The sequence below is a fragment of the Hippoglossus stenolepis genome, chromosome 22 (genome assembly GCF_022539355.2).
Source record: "Hippoglossus stenolepis isolate QCI-W04-F060 chromosome 22, HSTE1.2, whole genome shotgun sequence".
Taxonomy (NCBI): domain Eukaryota; kingdom Metazoa; phylum Chordata; class Actinopteri; order Pleuronectiformes; family Pleuronectidae; genus Hippoglossus; species Hippoglossus stenolepis.
Window position 1 is genome coordinate 6,306,224 of NC_061504.1, and position 23,212 is coordinate 6,329,435.

At 43.2% G+C, this 23,212-nt stretch overlaps 2 protein-coding genes across 10 annotated transcripts in view; one reads left to right on the forward strand and one right to left on the reverse strand.

Moving 5' to 3' along the window:
- LOC118101823 (lymphoid-restricted membrane protein) overlaps nucleotides 1-3,219 on the reverse strand; it is a 33,424-nt gene extending 30,205 nt beyond the window's left edge. For 6 of the 9 annotated variants that reach the window (XM_035147841.2, XM_035147840.2, XM_035147837.2 and 3 more), the window contains exon 1: nucleotides 2,861-3,218. The gene's annotated coding sequence lies outside the window, so the exon portion shown is untranslated. Of the gene's footprint in view, nucleotides 1-1,117; nucleotides 1,282-2,860 lie in introns of those variants that run through there. The other 3 variants (XR_007032350.1, XM_047338622.1, XM_035147836.2) reach the window with 2 other exon arrangements.
- bcat1 (branched chain amino-acid transaminase 1, cytosolic) lies at nucleotides 1,808-10,728 on the forward strand. The gene is made up of 11 exons (XM_047338623.1): nucleotides 1,808-1,977; nucleotides 2,708-2,760; nucleotides 4,979-5,179; nucleotides 5,537-5,647; nucleotides 5,748-5,867; nucleotides 5,975-6,135; nucleotides 6,296-6,438; nucleotides 6,718-6,803; nucleotides 6,897-7,037; nucleotides 7,535-7,609; nucleotides 10,003-10,728. The coding sequence occupies exons 2-11, from the start codon at nucleotides 2,731-2,733 to the stop codon at nucleotides 10,039-10,041; spliced, it is 1,107 nt and encodes a 368-aa protein (XP_047194579.1). The 5' UTR covers nucleotides 1,808-1,977; nucleotides 2,708-2,730; the 3' UTR covers nucleotides 10,042-10,728.
- The last annotated feature ends 12,484 nt before the right edge of the window (nucleotides 10,729-23,212 follow it).

Genomic DNA, 23,212 nt, shown 5'->3' on the forward strand with positions numbered 1-23,212 from the left:
GCAACCTGCAGTCATGCACCGGAGATAAGATGAGATGCACTTGAGTTTGCATCCGTTTGCGACGGCCTACTGCTGTGAGCAGTGGTTTTCAACACTGACTGTGCTCCGCTCAAGATTGACTGAGCCAAACCTGGAAAACCAACTGCCAGTAGCACCATCAGCATCACTACCATCTGACATCGGACACCTTTCCAAAGAGAAGCAGCCCAAGTCATCGCATAGGAGAGGCTAGTATGATTTATGTATATCAGTCATTTGGTATGAGAGGATGTTATAAAAAGTGGAAATGGCCCCTTGAAAAGGAAACAAGGGTCTCCAGCCCTGAGCGAGAGTTTAATATAGAAGTTCTTTTGAGAAGGTCTGTAACGCAAGCAGAAGGAAAGAAAGGATGGAGGGGTAAGAAAACAGGGTAGAAGAGGCATCACATTTTTAACTCTCTGTCCACACAAACTGCTGAATAAGAGACCTAAATTATGATAAGTGAGTGCATAGAAATCCATAGAAATTGAGTCTATATAAGTGACTGTAGATAGAAACCAGTCCACAGGGTTTCTGGTTTTCAAACTAGGTCTCTCAGTAGGGCTGGGCAGTAATAAATAAATTATTTAAATTTGATTTCCATTGTTAGAAACACAACTAAAGTTCAATGCATATCCATAGATTGCTTAGGCATTGTTCAGGCACAACACATGTTTTGCTGTTTAGTGATTGTCATAAAGAAGAGTTTAAAACCACAACCTTCACTCTAGAGGGAAAATAAGCATTTGAACTTAAAATAAATAACAATAATGTGACAATTATCTTGACAATTATCAAGATCTAATAATTCTTTGGGGATATAAATTAATTTTTGGGTGTATAAAGATTTTTGAAAGCATATTTAAATTGAAAGCATTACCTGCTTAGGCTCAGGTGCGCAAAAGAGCCGATTCATTCACAATATAATCACAATAAGTCTACAGAATAATCTACAATTTCTTCAAAAAAGGAAAAAGCCAACATTAAAATAAATGTTTTACATTAAGAAAATTGCTAAGACACTGCATGAACACGTTTTCACGTCAATGTGAGTCCATACAAACAAAATCACAATTCCCACAAGTCTTTAAAAACTCACCTCCTGTGTCACTGTCTCTAATCTCCTCTGTCTGCAAACAGCATATATGTGTAGAATGCGTTTCGTGCGAACAAATGTCCGCGACCAAATGTTTGGATGCACGCGCACACGCAGGTAAATTCGGATCTCAAGCGCACGAGACAGAAAAGAAAGAGTTAAAACCTCAGAGGGTGTTCACGAGGCTACAAAACCAGCCTGCACTGCCTCCCTGCGGCTGGAAGTGAGTACTGCGCCAAACACTACAACGCACAGTGATGGTGCTGTAAATATTCAGTCCAATAAATAAACAAGACCAAGGCCACTCCCCACCAGAGAGAGTTATATAGAAGTGCTAATCCATAAAATAAATAATTATGTATAGGGAAATAAATAGAGATTAATATAGTAAAGTCTTCACATTATGTTGTGTTGTAAATATTCAAAACGCCAATAGAATAAAACAAACTAGATCAAGCCCGCTCCCCACCAGAGAGAGTTATACACTCCATAAAATCCATAAAATAAATGATGATGTATAGGAAAATAAATAGAGAAATAAAATAGGAAAGTCCAACAAATGCTCTTTGAGACAGGAATAGCTGTGCCACTTGTGTAGGCCTACTGCTAATCAGGATGTTTGGTGTCACAGCAGCACAATGGGACTGGTTCAACCTCTAAGCGGTTTAGCAGCGACAATTTGAAGTTGCACGACTGCTTTCATTTCCACCTCAGCCTCCTCTCAGGGTGAGACGTCTCTGCTCTGCCTGCTCTGGACGTAGCTACAGGCTCTGACTCTACAACACTGGACTCGTCTGTTGACGTGCACGCTGGGGATAAATATTGGTGACGCACTCAGGCTGTGCTGTAATCTGGCAGTGAGTGTGAGTACACAATATTAATTACCTACGCCAAATCAGTCAGGTGATATTGTGCTGATGTTTTTGTACACATACCGAAATCTGTTGTGTGGACTAATTCATTGTGTGGTGTCATCATATGTAAAGACATGTATGGCTTTCATACTACAATGTGATGGTTGATATAAGAATCTGAGCTGTAAATGATATTATGAGACATATAGAATACACAATCCAATAGTTATAGATTTTTTTGTTTTCCAACATGAATAAGTTTGTCTATATTTTTTCTGACAAGAAGAAAATTGTCTAAAGTTTTTCCCCCAACAGATATAAGTTTGACTATATCTTTTTCCAACAGTAATACATTTTCCATATCGATATGATAATATAGACAAGTTTATCTATATAATCTTTTCACATCAATAAGTTTGTCTATAGTTATTTTTCAACAACAATATGGTTTTTCGCTGATTCATGTTTATGTTTATCTTTTTGTCTGTACTATGTTTATAATTGCAATAGGTTTTGCTGTACTTATGTCTAAGAGGAATAACTCTTATTGTTTTTTACAACTGGAATCGGTCTGTAGTATTTTGTGACAAAACATTATGTGCACCAGGTACCTTAATGAAAACTGTGAGTGGTGTCATTGCTCACTCTGGTCAGCAGGTCATACTTTGCACTACCAGCCCAGTGGCTTAAAACGCAGTAATATAATTATCATCACTGTATTGTTGAAACTTGTTTTCAGTGAAGCAGCGGCTCGCCCACAACATGGCTGACAACAGCATTCCAAGCTTTCAGGTAAGGAAAGAAGTTTCCTTTATAGGTTTGTATGCATGGTATGCATGGTAGTCTTCAGTTGTAAATAGCACTGTTTGCATTTTGAGCTAAGAGCACCTACCCTCATCTGCGGCTCCAGCTGCAGCATCTTGATGATTCCTTGAATTCCTGATACTTGAAACTCCACCCTGCTGATCCGCATAGGAGATATTCCAGAGATGCTTCTTGTCACCGTGCTGCCGACAGCAGCGTAGAAAGGCCTTGAGTTATTCAGCTGTGTTCTTGGAACATAGAAAGAACAATAAAAAAGTCTGAGTCAACTTGGGTGAGCCTTTTTTGAGGCCATTGCTCAAAATCTCAACACCCCTCAAACAGAGTAACATCCCATGTTGCCGCCATTTTTGTAGGGGGGCGAAGGACACGACGTCCACTCAGGTACTCGTCCTCCTCTTCCTCCCGGTGCAGCCTGCTCAGCAGAATCCACTTTCCCAGCTCAGGATAAGTAGCTGGAGCTTTGCATGTTTTCTGACCCTGCACGTTTGAGCAGCAGACAGCAGGCTGAGGTAGAGATTAGGACAGACATGTGCAGACAATCACACACAAACTCATCAGGACGAGTGTTGGTTTTGGTTTGGAGACGCATGACATATTTATTGTTAGCTGTAATTTGTATCTTGTGGCTTGTCCTGAACCCTGAGGCATTTTATATTTGCCATAACAAAGACTCACCATTCAAAAGATACTGCGTATGAACAAACGCAACAGGATGGTTTGGGTTTGATGCCCTGTGTTCCCTCTTACTTTCCTTCACTACACACCAGAGGGATGCTGGGTTTTCAGCCAACTCCATATTTATAGCCACTTAATCCCGGCACTGGCTGGACCGTGTGTGAACTGAGGGAAGCAGGTGAAACAGTGAAGACGGATTATCGCTCATTCTGAGCACAGAGGGCCACTGTTCATCTGCGCCTGCTGTGTTAATGTGCCAGTTGTGATATCAAAAAGACAGTTGGTTGTTTGTAGATGGTGCCGGAGCAGATGTTCTCGCCTCATTTGGAGAAATGCAACTATAAGTCTTCATGTATTTATTTTTTGAAGAGATTATCAGAGACAAAAAAAAAAAGCCACATAGAAACATAGTGGAAGAAATATGCAGTTCTCTGAGCACTTTCCCACACGGCTGTGCTGTGGTTGCTCGCCACTTCCTAGTACTGTAATCTGGGATTATGGTGCAAGCAACCCTCTGCACCAGAAGGTATAGGGGATAAGGGGCCAGTCTAATCCCAGCCAACTGGATCACTCACTGAATGGCGAGAGGCGTCTCTTCAGGAGAAGGATCACATGAGCAGAGGTGTTGCGGAGCAGCAGTTAAGACTCTCTCTTCTCTTGATACGGTTCTCTCATCGCTCTCGGCCTGCTCTGCCTGTGGCACTACGGCGACAGTATGGAGACACGGCAGAGTCAGAGACTACGCTGCTAATTAGACGCTGCGCTATTCGGCATCGAGCCACGACCTTTGACCTCTGAACAGGGTTGTTGAGACAGACAGCATCACAGCAGGTTTACACGAGCAGGTTTTCCCGATAGCGTGCAGATATTTGAACAGGAAGAAAACATAAATAGTAAAAGGTGATGCATGTTTGTACCCCAACTTTCATAGTGATGTCATTTATACCATATTATGACAAATGATTGGTTAATCTGAATAAGAATAAGTAAATTGTATCTCTGATGTTACTGTTTGCAAACGTTAATCCATCACTTTCACTGTCATTTCCTGACCTCATAGTGATGTCATGATGATGTTATTCTTGAATAAATAAGTTAAGGTCATGTTTTTAATACTGGGTCATGCTCACAATCCTTCAGGATGCCGATTCCTCAGAAAATGCATTTTTAAACTATGCGTGACTTGGGTTATAGTTGGATCAATATATTGATTGTCCATTTGCAGAGATAAATTTGAAAATGTGTTTCTCTGACCACATTTTGTCGACATTGACAGGGGTATATATTCTATATTATGTATATGTATTGTATATATTGATGTTTGGTAAAAATCTGTTTCTGTGGTTTTCAAGTTTCTTTCTACACACATGCACACTCACATTCTTGTACTTCTATCTTAGTAAGGACACATAAAGCCCTCCCTAGCCCCCTGCCCCAACCTTAACTATCACAACTAAATGAAATAGATCATTGATTATAGATTGTGGTGCTGTGTGTTTTCTTTCACCAGGCAGCTGACCTGGTTATCCAGCTGTTATCCAGCTCCACTCGAGAGACCAAAGCAGATGTGTCTACCTTTGGGTCCAGCTTCACTGACCACATGCTGACCATAGAGTGGAGTGCGACTGAGGGCTGGCAGGCTCCGCTCATCAAGCCCTTTGAGAACCTGTCGCTCCACCCAGCCTGTTCGTCACTGCACTACGGCATCCAGGTGCACCATCTTTATACTTGTGTCTAAAATCTATTTACATCAATGGCGACATGGGCAAAGTAACATCGTTAATTGATTATTATTATTACGACTCATCCTTCCAGTGTGAGTATTTGGAGGGGCTGTATTCTACAGATAACACACAGTTGGTATTTTGCAGGCTGTTTCCTGTGTTACTGTTTCAAGAGGATTTTAGAAATCGTTTCTAGGGACCTGTAGAAAGAACATGTCCACAATCCTGGCTCTGGCCTTGAGCTCAACAGTATTGTCAGGAAGTGACACATTACAGGACTACAGGAGCCCTTCAACGTTAATGTGTTAAACTAAGATTTGACTCTCCTCTCTCCTCCTCTCCAGCTGTTTGAGGGGTTGAAGGCGTACCGTGGCGATGACAACCGGCTGCGCATCTTTAGGCCGATGCTCAATATGCAACGCATGGCCAACTCCGCCAAAAGAGCCTGTCTGCCCGTAAGATGAAGGGAATGGATGAGATGGAATGGATGGAGAGATGGAAGGATGGGCCTCTGTGAAGAACAAATTCATGAAATCTTTGTCCCTCTTCTCTCAGGCTTTTGACCAGTCAGAGTTGCTGGAGTGCATCAGGCGACTGGTAGAGATCGAGCAGGACTGGGTTCCTCACTCCAACCTGGCCAGCCTGTACATTAGACCAACATTAATCAGCACTGAGGTGAGGAGGAACCGGATGTGGTACAATCATGTGCAGAGGCAGAAGGTTTATTTCATTTTAATTGCAGTGGATCTAATTTAAAATGCATTTTATTGTGTCCATGGTAGCCCAGTCTTGGTGTAAAGAAGCCGACCCGTGCCTTGCTGTATGTGATCTTGTCTATTGCTCGCCCCTACTTCAGCACTGAGGGAAAGGTCATCTCCTTGTGGGCTGACCCAAAGTACATAAGGGCCTGGATTGGAGGAACCGGAGACTGCAAGATGGGAGGGTGGGTCGGCATGTAGTCAATGCATGTTTGTTGTCAGACCTGCCCTGATAAAAGCAACAGATATTCTTAAACAGATCTGATCTAACTGCAGTGGTACAGTTGTGTGCAGCGCCATAGACACTACAGTAACCACTGCAACTGTTGCTGTGGATGTCTGCAGGAACTACGGTTGCAGCCTATTAGCCCAGTACGAAGCAGTGGATCATGGGTGTGAGCAGGTGCTGTGGCTGTACGGAGAAGACCACAAGATCACTGAGGCGGGAACCATGAACATCTTTCTGCACTGGATCAATGAGGACGGGGGTCAGTCACCAGCAATACCAGATCCTCAGTCATTGGAAGTGGAAGATGTGGACGTACACATTATTTTATCGTGGGCATTATACAACTGTCAAATATCAAAACTCTACTAGAGAAGCATATCGGTGTAGAATGAAGTCCATTTTTTTTACAAAAGTGACCTCCACTGGCAGAACAGCCTCATTACAACTACATAATACATCTCATTTTGCCTTGAAAAGATCTGTCATCCATTTAACTACTCATTCATTTATTAATTCATATGTTTTGTGTTTTTTTTAGAGGAGGAGCTTTCAACTCCGCCTCTTGATGGCCTCATCCTCCCAGGCATAACCCGACAGAGCATCCTGGACAAAACCAGGAAATGGGTGAGAAAGGAACGCACAACACATCTCACTTTTGGTGGAATAATGCAGTGATGACATCTCCTTTACATCTCTAACCCCAACCCTTTCTCCCAGGATGAGTTTAAGGTGACGGAGCGCTACCTGACCATGGCCCAGTTCTGCTCTGCCCTGAAGCAACAGCGGGTCAAAGAACTGTTTGGCTCCGGCACTGCCTGCATGGTCTGCCGTGTAGGACACATTCTTTACCAGGGAGAGGTAAGACAACGATATTCTGTGTGTGCAGCATCTCTCTGCTCACCCATTCAAACCAAATCTAATGATTTCATCTTAAAGCACATAATCATTTATAGAATATACTTGTAGATGAAGAGGCCGTCAAACTGGAAGTTACCTGCAGTCGAACAGTAGAAAAACTATTTTGAGTTCCAAGAACGACACTTTTGAGCCTGAGTCCTTTAGGTGCTATTTTTACAGTAAATATCTGTACATCCCTTCATTTTATTTTGGAAAAACATTAGAGTGATAAGTACCTGAATTGCCCACCTGCGGCCCTGTCTGACTTTGCATTTTTAAAACACTCTTCGTTGATCACAATGAAGCTTTGTGGTCTTCTATCATAACAACATTAGATATTTGTAGAAAGACTACGTAAACGAACATGGACATTAATGATAACATAACATTCTCTATGTTCTCTTTTATAACAGTGGGACTCTCAGAAGAAACTTACCTTGTGCTTTTGTGTGTTTTAGAACCTGCACATCCCTAATCAGGATAAAAGCTCACTGTTGACTTCACGCTTAACGAAGGAACTAGAAGATATACAGGTTGGTGGATTGCGCACACACACACACACACACACACACACACACACACACCCACACACACACACACACACACACACACACACACACACACACACACACACACACACACACACACACACACGCACACATATACCAACACACCCCAATCCGCAGATGTTTCCCTCTGCTCAGTAACAGCTGTTCGAACATCTGTGGTCTTTACTGCCCTTGTCACCCTCAGGACTCTGTTTCCATTTCCTAACAGATGACTTTAAACAAAACCCTCAGTGATGTGACTGTAGGGGAACAGCATTCTCGGTGTGAGAGCAAGTGGCAGCGGTCGCAGGCCAACCTGAACCTACCTGAAGTGTTTTTCTCACACATCGGCCTTAGAGGCTTCACTGAACAGAGATAAATAAACAGGAGTGTTCCTACCGACTCACTGAATTGAAAATTCGGATGATGAGCTGTAAAAACCAAAGGAAACAAATATTATCTTGTGTTTGAGTCTGCATAGTGCAAGTGTTTATTATGTAACACAATTAGAAGTTGTTTTTTTTAACAAACCCCACTGGTCCTTATTCATTGTACGTGTATTGTTTTGCCTGCAGGTGCGTAATAAGTGAGATATCTCGTTAGGCAATGAGTGATGATTTGCTAATGTGGCCTACAAGCCAGCACCTCCGCAGTCTACGCAGCACGGCAGGTTGCAACACATACATAATGTCATTTGCTGAAGGCTTGATTGGTGTTAATGAGTGTGTTGTGTGTGGCTGACTTTCTGTTATTGTGTTGCGTAATGAGACAATTATTAGGGAGGGGTATGAGCTGGGGTGTGAGGCTTATTTTCTCTCCTGCGAGGCCCTCGTGCAATCAGGCTAAGATGGTTCTTGCAGAGTTCAAGTGCCTTGTTGAAGTTTTGGTTTTCTCTTGAGAACAATTTATGAACACCAGGATGAGTAGTGCATGTTTGACAGAAAGCTTGCCAGTCCTCGATACTCGAGCCAATTAGCTGTTGGGACCTAGCAGGATCCGAAGAGTTGGCCCGGGTTTCGGACCAAAATTTTGAAATAATATTTGGGTTCGGGTTCTATCTACTTGGTTTATTACACTGCACGTGCCTGTCGGGGAAAACATAAGGTTTGACTGACCTGTTTGTTGACTGACCTGTCCAAGGTGTACCTCCCCTCTCGCCCAATGTGACTATGCTTTGGTTTTTCCATCTGTTCCTACAAATATTGTGGACTGGATGAGAATTAAAGGACCTTCTGAGTAGAATCAGAGACGTTCACTGGGTCTGCATTGGACACTGTGACAGCTGCAGGCCACTAGGTCCACTACATAAAGTTAGTTGAATAGCAGACTGTGGGTTTTAAGCGTCTTTCTTCCTGATCTTCATTTCCTCGCCGAAAACACTTTGATTAGTTCATGTGGTTTTTTCTCGTTCAGGTGCTGCAGACTATTAACCTATCTGCCCTGTCCATCACCCAGGCCGTGTGTGCATGCATGGTGCGTGTTATGAAAGCGTTGACCACAGCTTTAACCGCGATAACATCCTCCTTTCGTCGACAGGGCTTCACAGAGAGAGAAAGGGTGGAGGAGAGACAGTAGCCAGCGTAATGGCGGAGCGTGGAGAGTTGCAGATAGGGGCAAGACAAACTCCTGGATTCTCTCATTAAGCTCGCCGTAATTGCACAAACCCAATTATTGCCTCAGCCTTTTGTGATCTTCAAAGCCAAGATGCTGCAAATGAAGCCTCGAACAAGTGGGAGAGGAGGAGGAAGAAGATTTGTGGGGCGGGGGGGGGGGGGAGCGAAGCTTAATGAACAATAAAATCGACAAAACGCTGGAAAGCGCCGCGCTCCTTCTGCGCCGCTGTTAAATCTGTTGACATTTCATTTGGAGGGAAGCGGCGCGGTGTTATCCCCCCGCACACAAGCACGCTCACGCTCGTCCTCCCGCCCCTCTTGAAGACAACATTGTGCAACAAACAAACGAGTGGTCTGAGGCAGCAGATGAAAGATGGGTTTACTAAGTCGCCCTGCTGTTCCTCTTTCAAGTTAATTAGAAATCACATTCTTTTGTTTCCCCTTCGCAGGCGTTTATTTACTTTCTCACTTCGACCATTAGAACAAATTTGCAACATGAGACACAAATAATTGGATTTGTCTCCGCAGCTGTCATGGATTGGGGAGCATTTTGTTTTGATTTTTATTATGGCGCCTTTTCTCCACTGCGTCGTGTTCCGTCGGAGGCTGAGTTTGCACATTTGCTCACGGATATTTGATTTCATTTTGTGATTGGTGTTTTTTTGCTCGCAATTAACTTGCAGCAGGCGAGAGAAGTTTAGCGCTTAGTGACATGAGGTTTTCTTTCTGTCAAATAACTTTTTCTTGACCTTTGCTCTCTTACAGTATGGCCGGACAGCCAGTGACTGGACTCTCCTGGTGTAGCAGTGACAAAGGAGCCTGGCACACACGCATGCACAATGACCAGCATGTGTACAGAAACACATATGGTTATACAACAACCAAAGAAAGACATTAACAAGCAAACAATGTTGGTGCAACATTTGTAGTGTCGCTGCAACATGCTGAGGAGCCCCAGTTGTAGCCAAAATGTCTCTGCAGTATGTCACACAACTTTATCTCCTTTTAAACTTAAATTAACCACAAAAACAACACAACTGTCACAACAATAATCAACAAAAGCAGGGACGTTTCTCATGCAACACTGCACAATAACTTACAGAGAGTTGTTCTGCTGCTTCTCGCCTCATTTCCCAACCAACATCCAGGAACATAGCTTTGAAACAACATGAAAAAGAAAGATAACAAAACATGCAGAGATATTAAGAGTTACAGAGGATTTCATTTTACTTGTGTCAGAGTTACAAAACAACTGTAGAGGGACTTCAATAAAGTGTTCTCAAGTTTCTCAAAGCTTCGAACAGATCAAAACATTTTATAAATCTTTAGTTGATACTTTGTGCTGCACCTTAGTCATTTTGCTTCATATCACTCTGCAGTTTTCATTATTCTTATCAATTCATGGTCATTTCTTATAACGTCTTTGGTGATGGTAGTGAATGCAGGTACATTTTGTTTCATCTATAATTAAATGTGTAAAGAAACTGGAAATATATACGTTTTTTCACTTTTCTCATCAGTGTTCGATGACACGACTTTCAGGAATGTCACTGCTAGCGGACCAAGAATGAGTCCGGCTCATAACCCCCATAAAACAGCAACCTGTCATTTTCAGACTTTACTTTGTATTTTCGTTTGCACAAATTGTACAAACGTGGATTTCTTTCTGTACCTTTGGATGTATCCAAGGATGTGTTTCCACCAGTTTCCAGTCTTCATGCTAAGCTATGTACCAGCTTCATCTTTACATATAACACAGATGTGGGAGTGGAACAAATCTACTCATTTAACTCTCAGCAAGCAAGTGAATAAGTGTATTTTCCAAAACAGTAAACTATTAATTCATAGACGACCAAAGTAGTGGTCTTTATGATACTGAGAGATTAGGTTGGGATTAACAACTTGAGTCCTGGAGTGAAACTGTTCTCTCAAAGATACAATACAGTTTAATATTAAGGGTTTGGATGATGTCATCTATAGTCCAATGCATCTATCTGCATTGACCGAGTTTAGCACAATCATCTAAAAGCCTGCTTGAAACAAGTCGACGAAATACAACTTCTCATTTTGAACATCTGGGCGGACTTTCCCAAATTTTCTAACAACATAACCTGATGAGCCTCCCGGGCCGTTGTTCTTGTCGGACAATAGCCTGATGCAGTCCACTCAGTTCTGAGATGTGATGTGATGAGTGGAAGTACGGTGGACCTGTGGATGAAGGATGAAAGTGTGTGAGATCGTCTCAGGAGTCAGAGCCAGGCTTTGCAGAGACGCTGCCACAATCCTTAATGATGCTGCGGAAAGGCCACACACAGACAACCTGGAAGCATCAAACCACAGAGCACTCGGCTATTTGGCTCTGCACACACATCTGCGTGCGCACACACACACACACACACACACACACACACCACACAACGCACACACACACACACACACACACACACACACACACACACACACACAACTTAATTCAGGATACACTGCACCAGTTTAAAAATTAAAACTCAGGAGGTTAGTTGTGTTCACTTCCAAATTCATGCCTCATTAACTGCGATAGTGTTTGTGTGTGTGTGTGTGTGTGTGTGTGTGTGTGTGTGTGTGTGTGTGTGTGTGTGTGTCTGTGTGTGTGTCTGTGCAAGGGGGTACCTAGTGGCGGGCTGGATAATTTCTGGCTCTTTGTGGAGACAGCTCATTTTGGCCGCAGCTCCATCCTTGTGTTGCACTGGCACAGCTGGTGCACAGTCACCAACACACACACACACACACACACACACACACACACACACACACACACACACACACACACACACACACACACACACACACACACACACACACACACACACTGCACATACTTCAAAATGCCAAAATCCATCCAGGCTGCTCGATCTAGGCCACTGATGAAATTACCGCAGCATGTATCTCAATGTCTTATACTCTGCTTCTTACTTTTCTTTTCACTAAATATTTTTGTTGCGGGGGCCACCCTACTTTACAGCATTATTCAGCCACAGGGATCAATAAATAAATAGCAAATCATTATGGCTGCACAGATATGTACCAGTGTCACTTGGACAGTTGCTCGTCTACTCAGAGAACTGATGATCATTGGCGATAATGATGTATAACTTATGTGGAGGCGTCGGGGGCACTGTGATGGTGTGAACCGAGCAAAACACCAACAACATGCTGATTTAACACAGTTAGAATTTAGACTCTGATCGGCTGCAAAATTAGTTTTTCATGCGGAACTGGTGACGTTACATTGGATCTTTAGTATTGTTCACCCTCTATTTACATACATGAGAGGGACATGAATATTAATGTACAGAAACAACTGGAACAGTGTCAACAAAAGCCATTACACAATTATGTTTGGTTCGCGGAAACTATTATTGTCTTATCCGTTAACGTGCTGTATTATTACGCCAACAGTTTTTTTTCTGGTGCATGGTGATTACATTACACAACGATTCAAAGTGTCCATGATGTGCAGGCTTGTATTAATTGTCCCATCCCTTATAGCTGACGTATGCATCCTACTATACATACATGCATCCATCTTCACAGTTCAATTCATTGACCTTTATTGGCTTTATTAAGAGTTCTGGTGTGCTGCCAAAGTGTCTTCTCTCCCTCTCCATTGAAACAGCTCATACTATATCTCCCTGCAGCCCCTCAATCATATTCTCTCCCTCCATCTCTCCGTCACAGAGACCGGGGACCCCAGCAGGCCGCTCTCCCCCTCCCCACTCAGCCTCGAGACGCCGATGATGTTTTAATTGTCACTTCTTGTTAAGGCGGCCGTGACATTCACGCGGGGACAGAGGGGAGGCGGTGGGCATAATCAGGGGAAGTGGAGAGAGAGAGGGGGGAGAGATGGAGGGAGAGGGAGAGAGATGGCACCCATTCAGTGACTAAGAGTGGTATTTGGCTCTGAGCTGTGTGCCTCTCTCTCTCCCTCTCTCTCTCTCTCCCTCTCTCTCTTCCTCTCTCTTTCTCTCTCATCCTGCCGGGGCATGATCTGATTTGACAAGTGCAACGCTGTCATCTTGAGTTTGTCCAATTTGAAATTCTAATTAATGAACTCAGCGCCACTTTGTGTTTTTTGTGCCGTTGCTGTTGTTGTTGTGCTCTTCCTCTTCTCCTCCTTCCCCCCTTCTCAGGCCAGTTTGTCTTCTATTTGTCTTTTCTTTACCCTTCCTCCCTTTCCCCTTCCTCCTTCGCTCCTCCAAGTCTTCTTTCGGAGGCGGTGTGACTGCAGAGGCCGCCGGTCGCTCTGGGTGAGATTGTGGTCTCACACCATAGCAGATGATATCCGTGGCTTTAGGTCACCCAATTAGAGTCAAACTGTGTGTGTGTGTGTTCTGTGAGTGTTACGTGTGTGTGTGTGTCTCAGTGCTGCTTTTCTCCCCGAATGGTAATGAGGAAACAGAAAGAGGATGCTGCTGATCAGTGGCGCTGAAGGCCAGACGAGTGGTCAGTCTCTCCTTCCTTCCACAACTTCACACATTTTCTCCACACTCAGAAAATATGCTCCTTAACACTTTACATATCTGGGACCAAATAAACACAATGTGAGGTCACACGTCATTATCATCCTCAGAGTTTGACAGTGGTCAATCTGAATGGACTCACTGGTAAATGTATGTATGTATATATGGCAGCTGTGGTTCTCAAACCTTTGCACTTTTCCTCTTTTTGATTTCTTTACTTATAAAAGTAGACCACATTTGACATGGGTATGTTACTAAGTATGTTATTTAAAGAAAAATGATAGTGAAAATGAATGATTCCCTTTTTTGCCAGGGAACCCCTGGAGGACCCTTGGGGGTCCCTGGACTCACTTTAAGAACCCCTCCTTTGCAGAACAAGTCACATTCACACTCACATTCACACAGCAACTGCGGGTTCAGTGCCTTGCCTATGGTCTCTTCGGAACACGGATTTGACGAGGCAGAGATCGAACCACCGACCTTCTGGTTAGTGGACGCCCCTCTCTACTTCCTGAGCCCCTCTGAAAACCAAAAACTTATTTCTATCAAGATGCAAACAGATGTTCATCTATTGTGTAAAAGAGTAAATACATCACTCAAGAGACTGATGACTAAAGCTATGTAACCACAGTATGGACATGTGTAAGTCTGTCATCAGTGTGTGTGTGTGTGTGTGTGTAAACAAATGACCACTACAATGCTTGGGCTTCTGTTGAACACTCAGATCATTGAATCTTAAAAGTGGCCTGAAAAAGTATCATCCTCACACTAAATGTAGATAAACTCAGATGAGGGACTAATAAGGAAAAAAACAAAGTGTCTGACTCAGCCTCCGATAACAGTCTCTTTCTAATGATATCACATGAAAAAGAAGTAATATTGCACATGTAAAAATAAAGTGTTATTGCATGTAGTGTTTTATTTTTGTCTTATCAATTCACCAGAAGTGAAGGTGTGAAGGGCAGGGATTTAAAAAAATAAATAAAACGATGTCATGTCTTTTTTCACCAGCAGGTGGTGCAAGCAGCCTACAAACAACAGGCCTCAACACAGGCCTGTTCCAGAGTGGGACAAATAGACAGATAAAGAGAGAGAGAGAGGGGGGACAGGGAGTGAGTGTGTGTGTGTGTGTGTGTGAGTGTGTGTGTGTGTGTGGAGTGAGTTTTTGGAGGCCTGCCAATCATGATGAAAAACCACTGCATAACTAATCTATTTCCATGCCCGTCCTAATCCACCAACACAACGATGGCATCATTTAATCACAAAATCATCAGCACCATCACCACGATCACCATCATCCTCCTCTGCCTCACCCCCTCCTCCTCTGCTGCATTAATATCAACTGTAATTTTTTTTTTGTAAATAAGAGCTTGTGATTAAGAGCAGATTAGTGCGCGCCTTCAGACGGACAGACAGACCGTGATGGGTTTTGTTAACACGGGAGCAACACTGGGTGTCAGTTGTGTGCGTCTGACATTAACATCAACGTTATCCTCCCGCCGCTCATGTTATCGCTCTTGGCTCAGAGTTTTAGGGGGACTTTTTAACAGCAGCACCGCTTAAGAGCTTAGAGTAAATGGATGGATGGATAGATGGATGGTTGGAGAGCAGGCACACACACGCACACACACACACACACACACACACACACACACACACACACACACACACACACAAGAGCCACAGAGAGATCAGTGTCACTCACACTGCTTCAGCACCAAAGCCTGATTTGCTTTGTGGTAAAAGCTGTTTTATTTCTCATCCGTGTTGTAATGGAGATGCTCCGCTGTCACACGGCATTTGAAGTCTCATTTTGAGAAATCAGCCATTTTGCCGCTCTGGTTTTTCTCTTCTTCGTTCTCAATTAACTGCATCTGATGTTATTGTGGCTCCTTTCACTGCTGGTCAGACGCTGGAAGCTGAATCAAATTAGTTATTTAGAAATCCATTAAAGACCTTGGTTTGAGACTCTAACATTTATTGCTTGTATTGAACACGAATATGGAATCAAAACATTTCCCTGCTGTAAACCATCTTTTTATCTCCCCATTGAAAAGAGGATGTTACCTTCTTTAATGAGAGGTTTTATTCTTTTATAATTAAAGGAAAATTTCATTTACTATATAAACTTTCAACCCATCCAACATCTGGAAGCAAGAAGTGCAGTTCGCTCACTTTTAGGGAGTGTATGAAAATTATTTGAAAGGTTAAGAGGTCAAGAAAAGGGGTAGAATCGTGTACGCTGACAGGAGGGAAGGGTTACGGCTCTGATTTGAGATCACGGTGGAAATACATTTGCATTGTGTCCGATTCAATTTAGCCTGTTATCGACTGACCGGATTTGTGAAGTTCCTACGTAGGTGTGTTTAACTCGGAATGTGGGGAAAAATGGATGCTGTCAACAAAATGTGCTGTAATTATCAAAACCTACTACAGAGCTGATTGTATATTATGTAAATTGGTTTCTAAGTGATGATGTCAGCAACTTGTGTATTTTCGCAGACTTGCCAAATTGTTGGTCTGACTGTGGTATTCAAGTGAATTTTCCCAGTTTGGAAATCAGATTATTCCGACACACATTTAAATGCAATAAACCAATCACACCATCTCCCAGTCCCTTGCCATATATATACGTGCACACAGAGAGATTAACAGATGACATATTTCCAGGTGGTAAGAACGACAAATAAGGAAAAGGATTATATTCTTTGAAGATGCAGCTAAAGCTCCTTTGAGGTTCGCAGGGGAAGCTGGAGCCAATCCCAGCTGACATTTGGGGACAATGGTCGCCAGTGTGTCACGAGGCCAACACGCAGACACAGACAACCATTCACTCTCTCTCACACACACCTACCTGTCAATTTAAAGTCTCCAATTAAGCTAATCCCCAATCTGCATGTCTTTGGACAGTGGGAGGAAGCCGGAGCACCCGGAGAAAACCCCCACAGACTGGGATTTGTCATACAAACTAGCCTTGAAATAACGGTGAAATACCAATAATTAAATGCAATTCCCTTGCTTCACAAAATAATGGCACAAAGAGTCCGGGCAGATTTTCATTTTTATAAAATAAGACAAGATGACTCACAACACAAAACGCAGAGTGGAGGCTGCCAGTCTTCTTGTCAATGTTGCCATATATAGCTTATTGTATAATATGATCTGTGTTTCTCAAAATAGAAATGATTTTCGATTTTATTTGCCAGTACAAAGAGACTTCAACAATCAGACGTCGTGCTTTTCTTTCAGGCCCTGTGGGTGAAGCACGCACCTTATTGCCTTGTTGCTATCGGCCAAACTGTGTCTTGGAATGCAGGACACCTTCTTATTATTCAGTGGCGTGCTGAATATTTGTATGTATGCATGTTGTGTGTGTGTGTGTGTGTGTGAGTGTGTGTGTATCAAAAGGAGACGTCTGTCCTGACGGTGAGTAATGTTCTCCAGGCCTGGCGGCTGGCACTGCTCTGTCTCCCCTGCAGGTGGGAGTGAGTCACACACACATGCACGGGTACACTTGTACATGCACACACACACATCTACGCAGTGCCACCCATTTCATGCTGACCACCTCCATGTGCCAGCCCAGCGACCATGGCAGCCAACTGGCCGAGGAACAACTGTGTGTCTGTCTGTGAAGCAACAGCACATACCGCCACAGAGGCTACACACACACACACACACACACACACACACACACACACACACACACACACACACACACACCCACACACACACCTACACACACACACACACACACACACACACACACACACACACACACACACACACACACACACACACACACACACACACACACACAGTCATTCGCTCTCATTACTCACACTATTCTGACACATTCCTGTCAAATGCCAACTCACATTAAGGTGGAGAGAAGGTACCTTCTTCTCCCTGCTGTTTATTCTGTCCCCGTCTGTCTGTCTGTCTGCATCAAATCAGGGATTAACTGCATTTACACAAGAATAAAAACATATATTCAAACCAGATTGATATCCCATCACATCATCTGTAGTCACAAACAGTGAAGCTGGGGGTTTTCATTGCTGGTTCTAATTTGTTGAAGTATTTTATAAGTTATTATTCTTCTCAATTTTTAGGGGTATTGCAGCACGAGTTTGCAATACACAAAACATCAGCTATTTATTAACATTTTGACCTGGATGCAGAATCCATGAATGCATTTGACTGGAGGGTAACATGCACAAGAAGCCACTGCCTCCGTTTCTCCAGTCTGTCTTTCAGCTTCTGCCTCGAAACAGTATTCTCTCTTGTGTTTCTATCTGTCTTGTTTTATATTTTATCTCACTTTCTTTTGTCATTTAATGCCTGTGAGTGAACCACATTTCTTTCTGGGGAATAACAAGGAGGATTACAAGTCAAGCTTTGCAGGTAAAATTGTGTTTCGCCCCACAGTAACTTCCTCTGTGAGTGGACAGGCATCACAAATCATCATAGTTCCACTTTATAACTATTAACTGATGGATCTATCTGTCAGCCGTCCTGGATTTACAATGAACCGTACAAATGTTTGTGTGTGTGTGTGTGTGTGTGTGTGTGTGTGTGTGTGTGTGTGTGTGTGTGTGTGTGTGTGTGTGTGTGTGATGGTCTTTTCCATCATTTGCTAATCAGACATCATAATTTGCTCCAGCAGAATATTGAAATATGTCTGCCGGTATTTGTATCACTCCATCATAGTTGAGTAAATGAGGATGTGACAGGCATGGAAAACCCACCAGACGTGACGTGGCAGTGTGTGTGTGTGTGTGTGTGTGTGTGTGTGTGTGTGTGTGTGTGTGTGTGTGTGTTTAAGTGTGTTTTAATGATGTTCTGTGGAATCGGAGATGTATGGTTGCCTCTGAGCACGGATAAAACAGTTGAACACAGTAATTGCCATTTACTCTCAGCTGTGCTCGCATTCCCATGGGAGAGCACAGCGCTCAACGGGTACCACACACACACACACACACACACACACACACACACACCACATGCATAGATACACATCTTATTTGGGAGATTTTATTAACAACAGCTCCTCCTCTTCTGTCTGGATTTTTTAAGGTTTGATCCGGAACGTATATGCTGCTGCTACTCCAGTGTGTGTGTGTGTGTGTGTGTGTGTGTGTGTGTGTGTGTGTGTGTGTGTGTGTGTGTGTGTGTGTGTGTGTGTGTGTGTGTGTGTGTGTGTGTGTGTGTGTGTGTGTGTGTGTGTGTGTGTGTGCTTGCCAATAGCTGAGGTCTTGCAACCACCATCAATATTATACTCTGCCCTGAAGGCAGCTGAAGGTTTCTGGGTAACTTTACCTCTTGCTCTCTATTGAGGTTTTCCTCATTTGATTAGTTTTTTAAGAATGATTTTGTGCAATTTATTTAGTTGTCTGTAAAACATGATGCCAAACAGTGAAACAGTGAGTGTATATGTGTGTGTGTGTGTGTGTGTGTGTGTGTGTGTGTGTGTGTGTGTGTGTGTGTGAGAGAGAGAGAGAGAGAGAGAGACAGAGGGGAGGTAGAGAGAGGTGTGTTTCCTGTTGTATAAATTAAGCGCACATAACTTCTCCTCCAGGTCACTGAAACAACAGAGCCGTCACCCGCCTGCCAAGTATGAATGTGGGGTGCAGAGAAGGACATAAATGACCCATTGTGAGTGTGTGTGTGTGTGTGTGTGTGTGTGTGTGTGTGTGTGTGTGTGTGTGTGTGTGTGTGTGTGTGTGTGTGTGTGTGTGCATGTGTGTGTGTGTGTGTGTGTGCATGTGTGTTGCCTTTTTCTGTCTCCAAAGTTGTGTGCAAAATTGTGATCATTTACATGCATACATACAGATGTGTGTGTGCAAGCATGTGTGTTTTTGTAGATGTGTGTCACCGTGTGTGTGTATGTGTGTTTGGTGGGCTTGACTGGATTTCTCAGTGTGTGTGTGTGATGAGGTGATCGCTGCTTTCTATTCCCTACAGAGGAATAAAGAGAGTATCCCCCTGAAAAAACAACAGCGCACAAAGGGTCCTTTGACAAGGCAGTGTGTGTTGTGTGTGTGTGTGTGTGTGTGTGTGTGTGTGTGTGTGTGTGTGTGTGTGTGTGTGTGTTCGGGTAGAAGGGGGGTTAGCGTTACAGGTCCTGGACCCTCTGAACTCCCCTCAGCTGTGACCAACTGCTAGCGAGGCTTGACAATACCATGTATGTGTGTAAAGACAACATTACTCAGGCTGCGCTGGCTCTAGTCAAAAGCTAAAACCAGAACTCTGTCCTCACACTACTTTGCATTTTAATGACATATTGATGATGCAGTTTGCAAGCTCATTGCGTCTGTGTTGTCCTGATTTGATTAACTGTGTTGGGACATATTTTAGAAGCTGCCTCTACATCAGTCAGTGAGTTTCTGCATTTCGCTGAATCTCTTTTAACAACCTGGAGGAATTTACCTAATTTCCACAAGGCCAATAACAATAATGATAAATCGAGTGCAAGTGCAGAAAAACACGAGTTGAATGCTTCAACTTTTTGAGAGGTGGAGCAGCCGGGTGCAGACATGAAGGAGATATTTATTTTCGTCACTTTGTCATCTATCGCATGTTAGAAGCGTCATTAACCCGTCCACTCTCTCGGCGTGAAACCAGGGGGGTTGTGTGCACTCTCATCGGATTCTGGGGCCCAGGTGTAGAAAGTCTGCAGATAATCCGGAGGCTCTCACTCGGACATTTGCAACCAGACATGCAGCTCCTCCGGAGAAAGTGCAGACAACAGTTCAGTGACTGTCTGAAAGCAGCTACTGAGGACAAGACCAGCTCTGTCTGAAACATATGCTATCACTCAGTGCCAGGAAGTTTGAATATCAGGACTTAAAGCTGCACCGATCAACATTTCTACATCAAAAATCGATCTAAATATCAAATATAATGTAAAAGCTTCTGCTCTTAGGGACAAAAAACACAATGACTCCACAGTTGACCTCTAATTCTACTGACGATTTCATTGCTTTCATTGTTTTGCTTTGATGACTCACCGCTCCCATCAGCTTTCTTACACAGACTGATTTTATCAAAAAGCTCTGACAAAGCCACTTTACACTTTACACCCAACATCAATCAGCACTGACAAAATTAGCAACTGGCTATTTTTAAAAAGTCTGACATTTTACTGAGGAACTTTAACTGTCAGGTCTGTGGGGGAAAGCTGATGCTGCCCTGCATCTGTCGACTGTTCAAATAGACAACTGTTGGCCAACACCTTAACTGTAACAGCTTAATATGGGGATAATACTTAAATTGTTGTGATTACAGTTTGTCAAGCTGCCTCTAAGATGCCAAAAATCAATTGATAACGTTTATACAGAGTAATGCACTATAATCACATCAAACTAAACACCACCATGAATCCTAGTTTCCTCTTGTCCCTTTGTTAATTGTGTTGCCACTGCATTATCGTTATAGTCTCACTACCAGCATCACCACCACTATCCCCAAAAAGCTTCTTTAGGTTGGACAAAGTATTGGTCCATTGGTCCAGACCCTGCTCCGAGGAACCTTGTTTCACCTGTTATTTTGGTTCTGACTAAACTGAAAAGTCTGAAGGCCAGGACCAAACAAGGTAGGTGTAAAATATGTTGACATATTTGTCAGGGATAAAAAAAAGTTTTTGCCAATTATAGATACTTCTTTATTTAACAATCTGGACATGCAGGTTTAAATGTTTGGGAAACATAATGTCGGACAGGTTTCTTTTCCCTCCTCCTCCCACTTTGCTGTCATGGTATAATGCCATGTTGCACCAGAGTCACCAAGTGTTAATAAAACAGCTGTCATCACAAAATCTCCTGTCTCCTGCCCCTGCCCTTCTCCGCCCCTGTATTCATCCCTATCGCCGTTCTGCCGCTCACATCAAAAGGTGCGCCGCCATCCCTACATCCCCCTCCATAAAGATAACGATTAGTAAAAGGTGGCCCGACAGACTGACAGACAGATATAAAGATAGATGCTTTCCATTTCCATTCAGCGCCGCGCCACACACAGGCAGGTACACAGGGGGATTATTTGAGAAAATTCCAGGGCATTTGTTCCAGAGTGGCACCGCGGGCCCCTGAGCACCGGCGATTCAGCTAATGTCACTGTGTGAAAGCATCAATCTGTCAACAAAACCCTACTTTGTGGGTCAAAAGGCTTTCAGCATTGCACCAAGAGACAGGGAAAAAAAAAACAAAACAACGGCTCGACATTTCACCAATGAGTGAGAGAAAGAGGCCTCGAGTGAGACTGAAAAGAGAAAATTGTTACCATTACCTCGAAAGGCAAGGAAAGTACAGAATAGCAAGAAAAAAAAATGTCTCCATGAGAAGGAATAATCAAGATGGTTATTTTTTCCCCCAGATACCGCTGCTCCCTAGCATTATCAAAATTGATTGTGCTTATAATTTTGCAGGGGGAGATACCGAGAGAGAAAAGGAAGCGGAAGGCCCCATTGTCCGGCAGGAACGTATCAAACACCGTGATATTGTAGCTGTTAAGTGGCAATTTAGTTTGGTGCAAGCAGATTGTATTTCTCCTGCAGAACGAAGCCCTTCTGTGGGTTTTAAAGGGACTTTAGAAGGTGAAGGGGACTCGTGGACCTGATCCCAATCACATCGACTCTCTCTTATCTGTATGTGTATGTTGCACCCTGTCAGTTAGATCTTGATTTTGAAATTGATATCCATGCATTTCACCTTGAAATGAAAGGCCATATTTTAAACGCAAAGCAGCAAAGCTTACGGTTTTTATTACACCTGAAAATCTGGAACAAGGTTTATGTCTTTGTTACATTGTTTACATTTGGTTTCACGTTTGTAACTTAGCAAACGCACGAAAAAAGTTTGCATAAAATATGGACTCCCTAGTTGACTTTGATTGGTTTCTGCGTATGATGTCTTTGTGCTGTCGACTCAGCCACTGTATTCACTAACTTTTTTTTAAATAAAGTGGATGGGAAATTCTGTTTGAATGGAGAAAATAAATGAACCTGTTCATTTTCGTTAATTTTGCTGCCGCTGTAATGGAGCGAAGCTTCCGCGCTCGTTCAGGCAGCCGACTGTGACCTGCTCTCCACCTCGCTGCTCCACACATGTAACATGTCTCATTCAGCACAATCCTCTCTAATACAGATCTCCCAATTTGGCAGTCTATTTAATCTGTAAAAAATGTCCCATCACTCCCTCTGCTTGTCCTCTGCTGCTGCTGCGTCAGTATGGCCGCCGGTTGATTCAGCCCCCCCCACAGCCCCAGCATCCACCTGCAGGCTCCGACAGAGGGGGTAGAAATATTTGCACATCACTCCCATTATATATATGTAATCATATCGGAGCGTAGACGCCAAACACTAACTATGATCTGTTGCAATAAACATTTCATTAAACAGTTCATTTTGCTGGAATGACTACCAGCAAAATGAACTTCCTCAGCACTCAAACATTGGGTGAAGACTGCCATCAATCCTC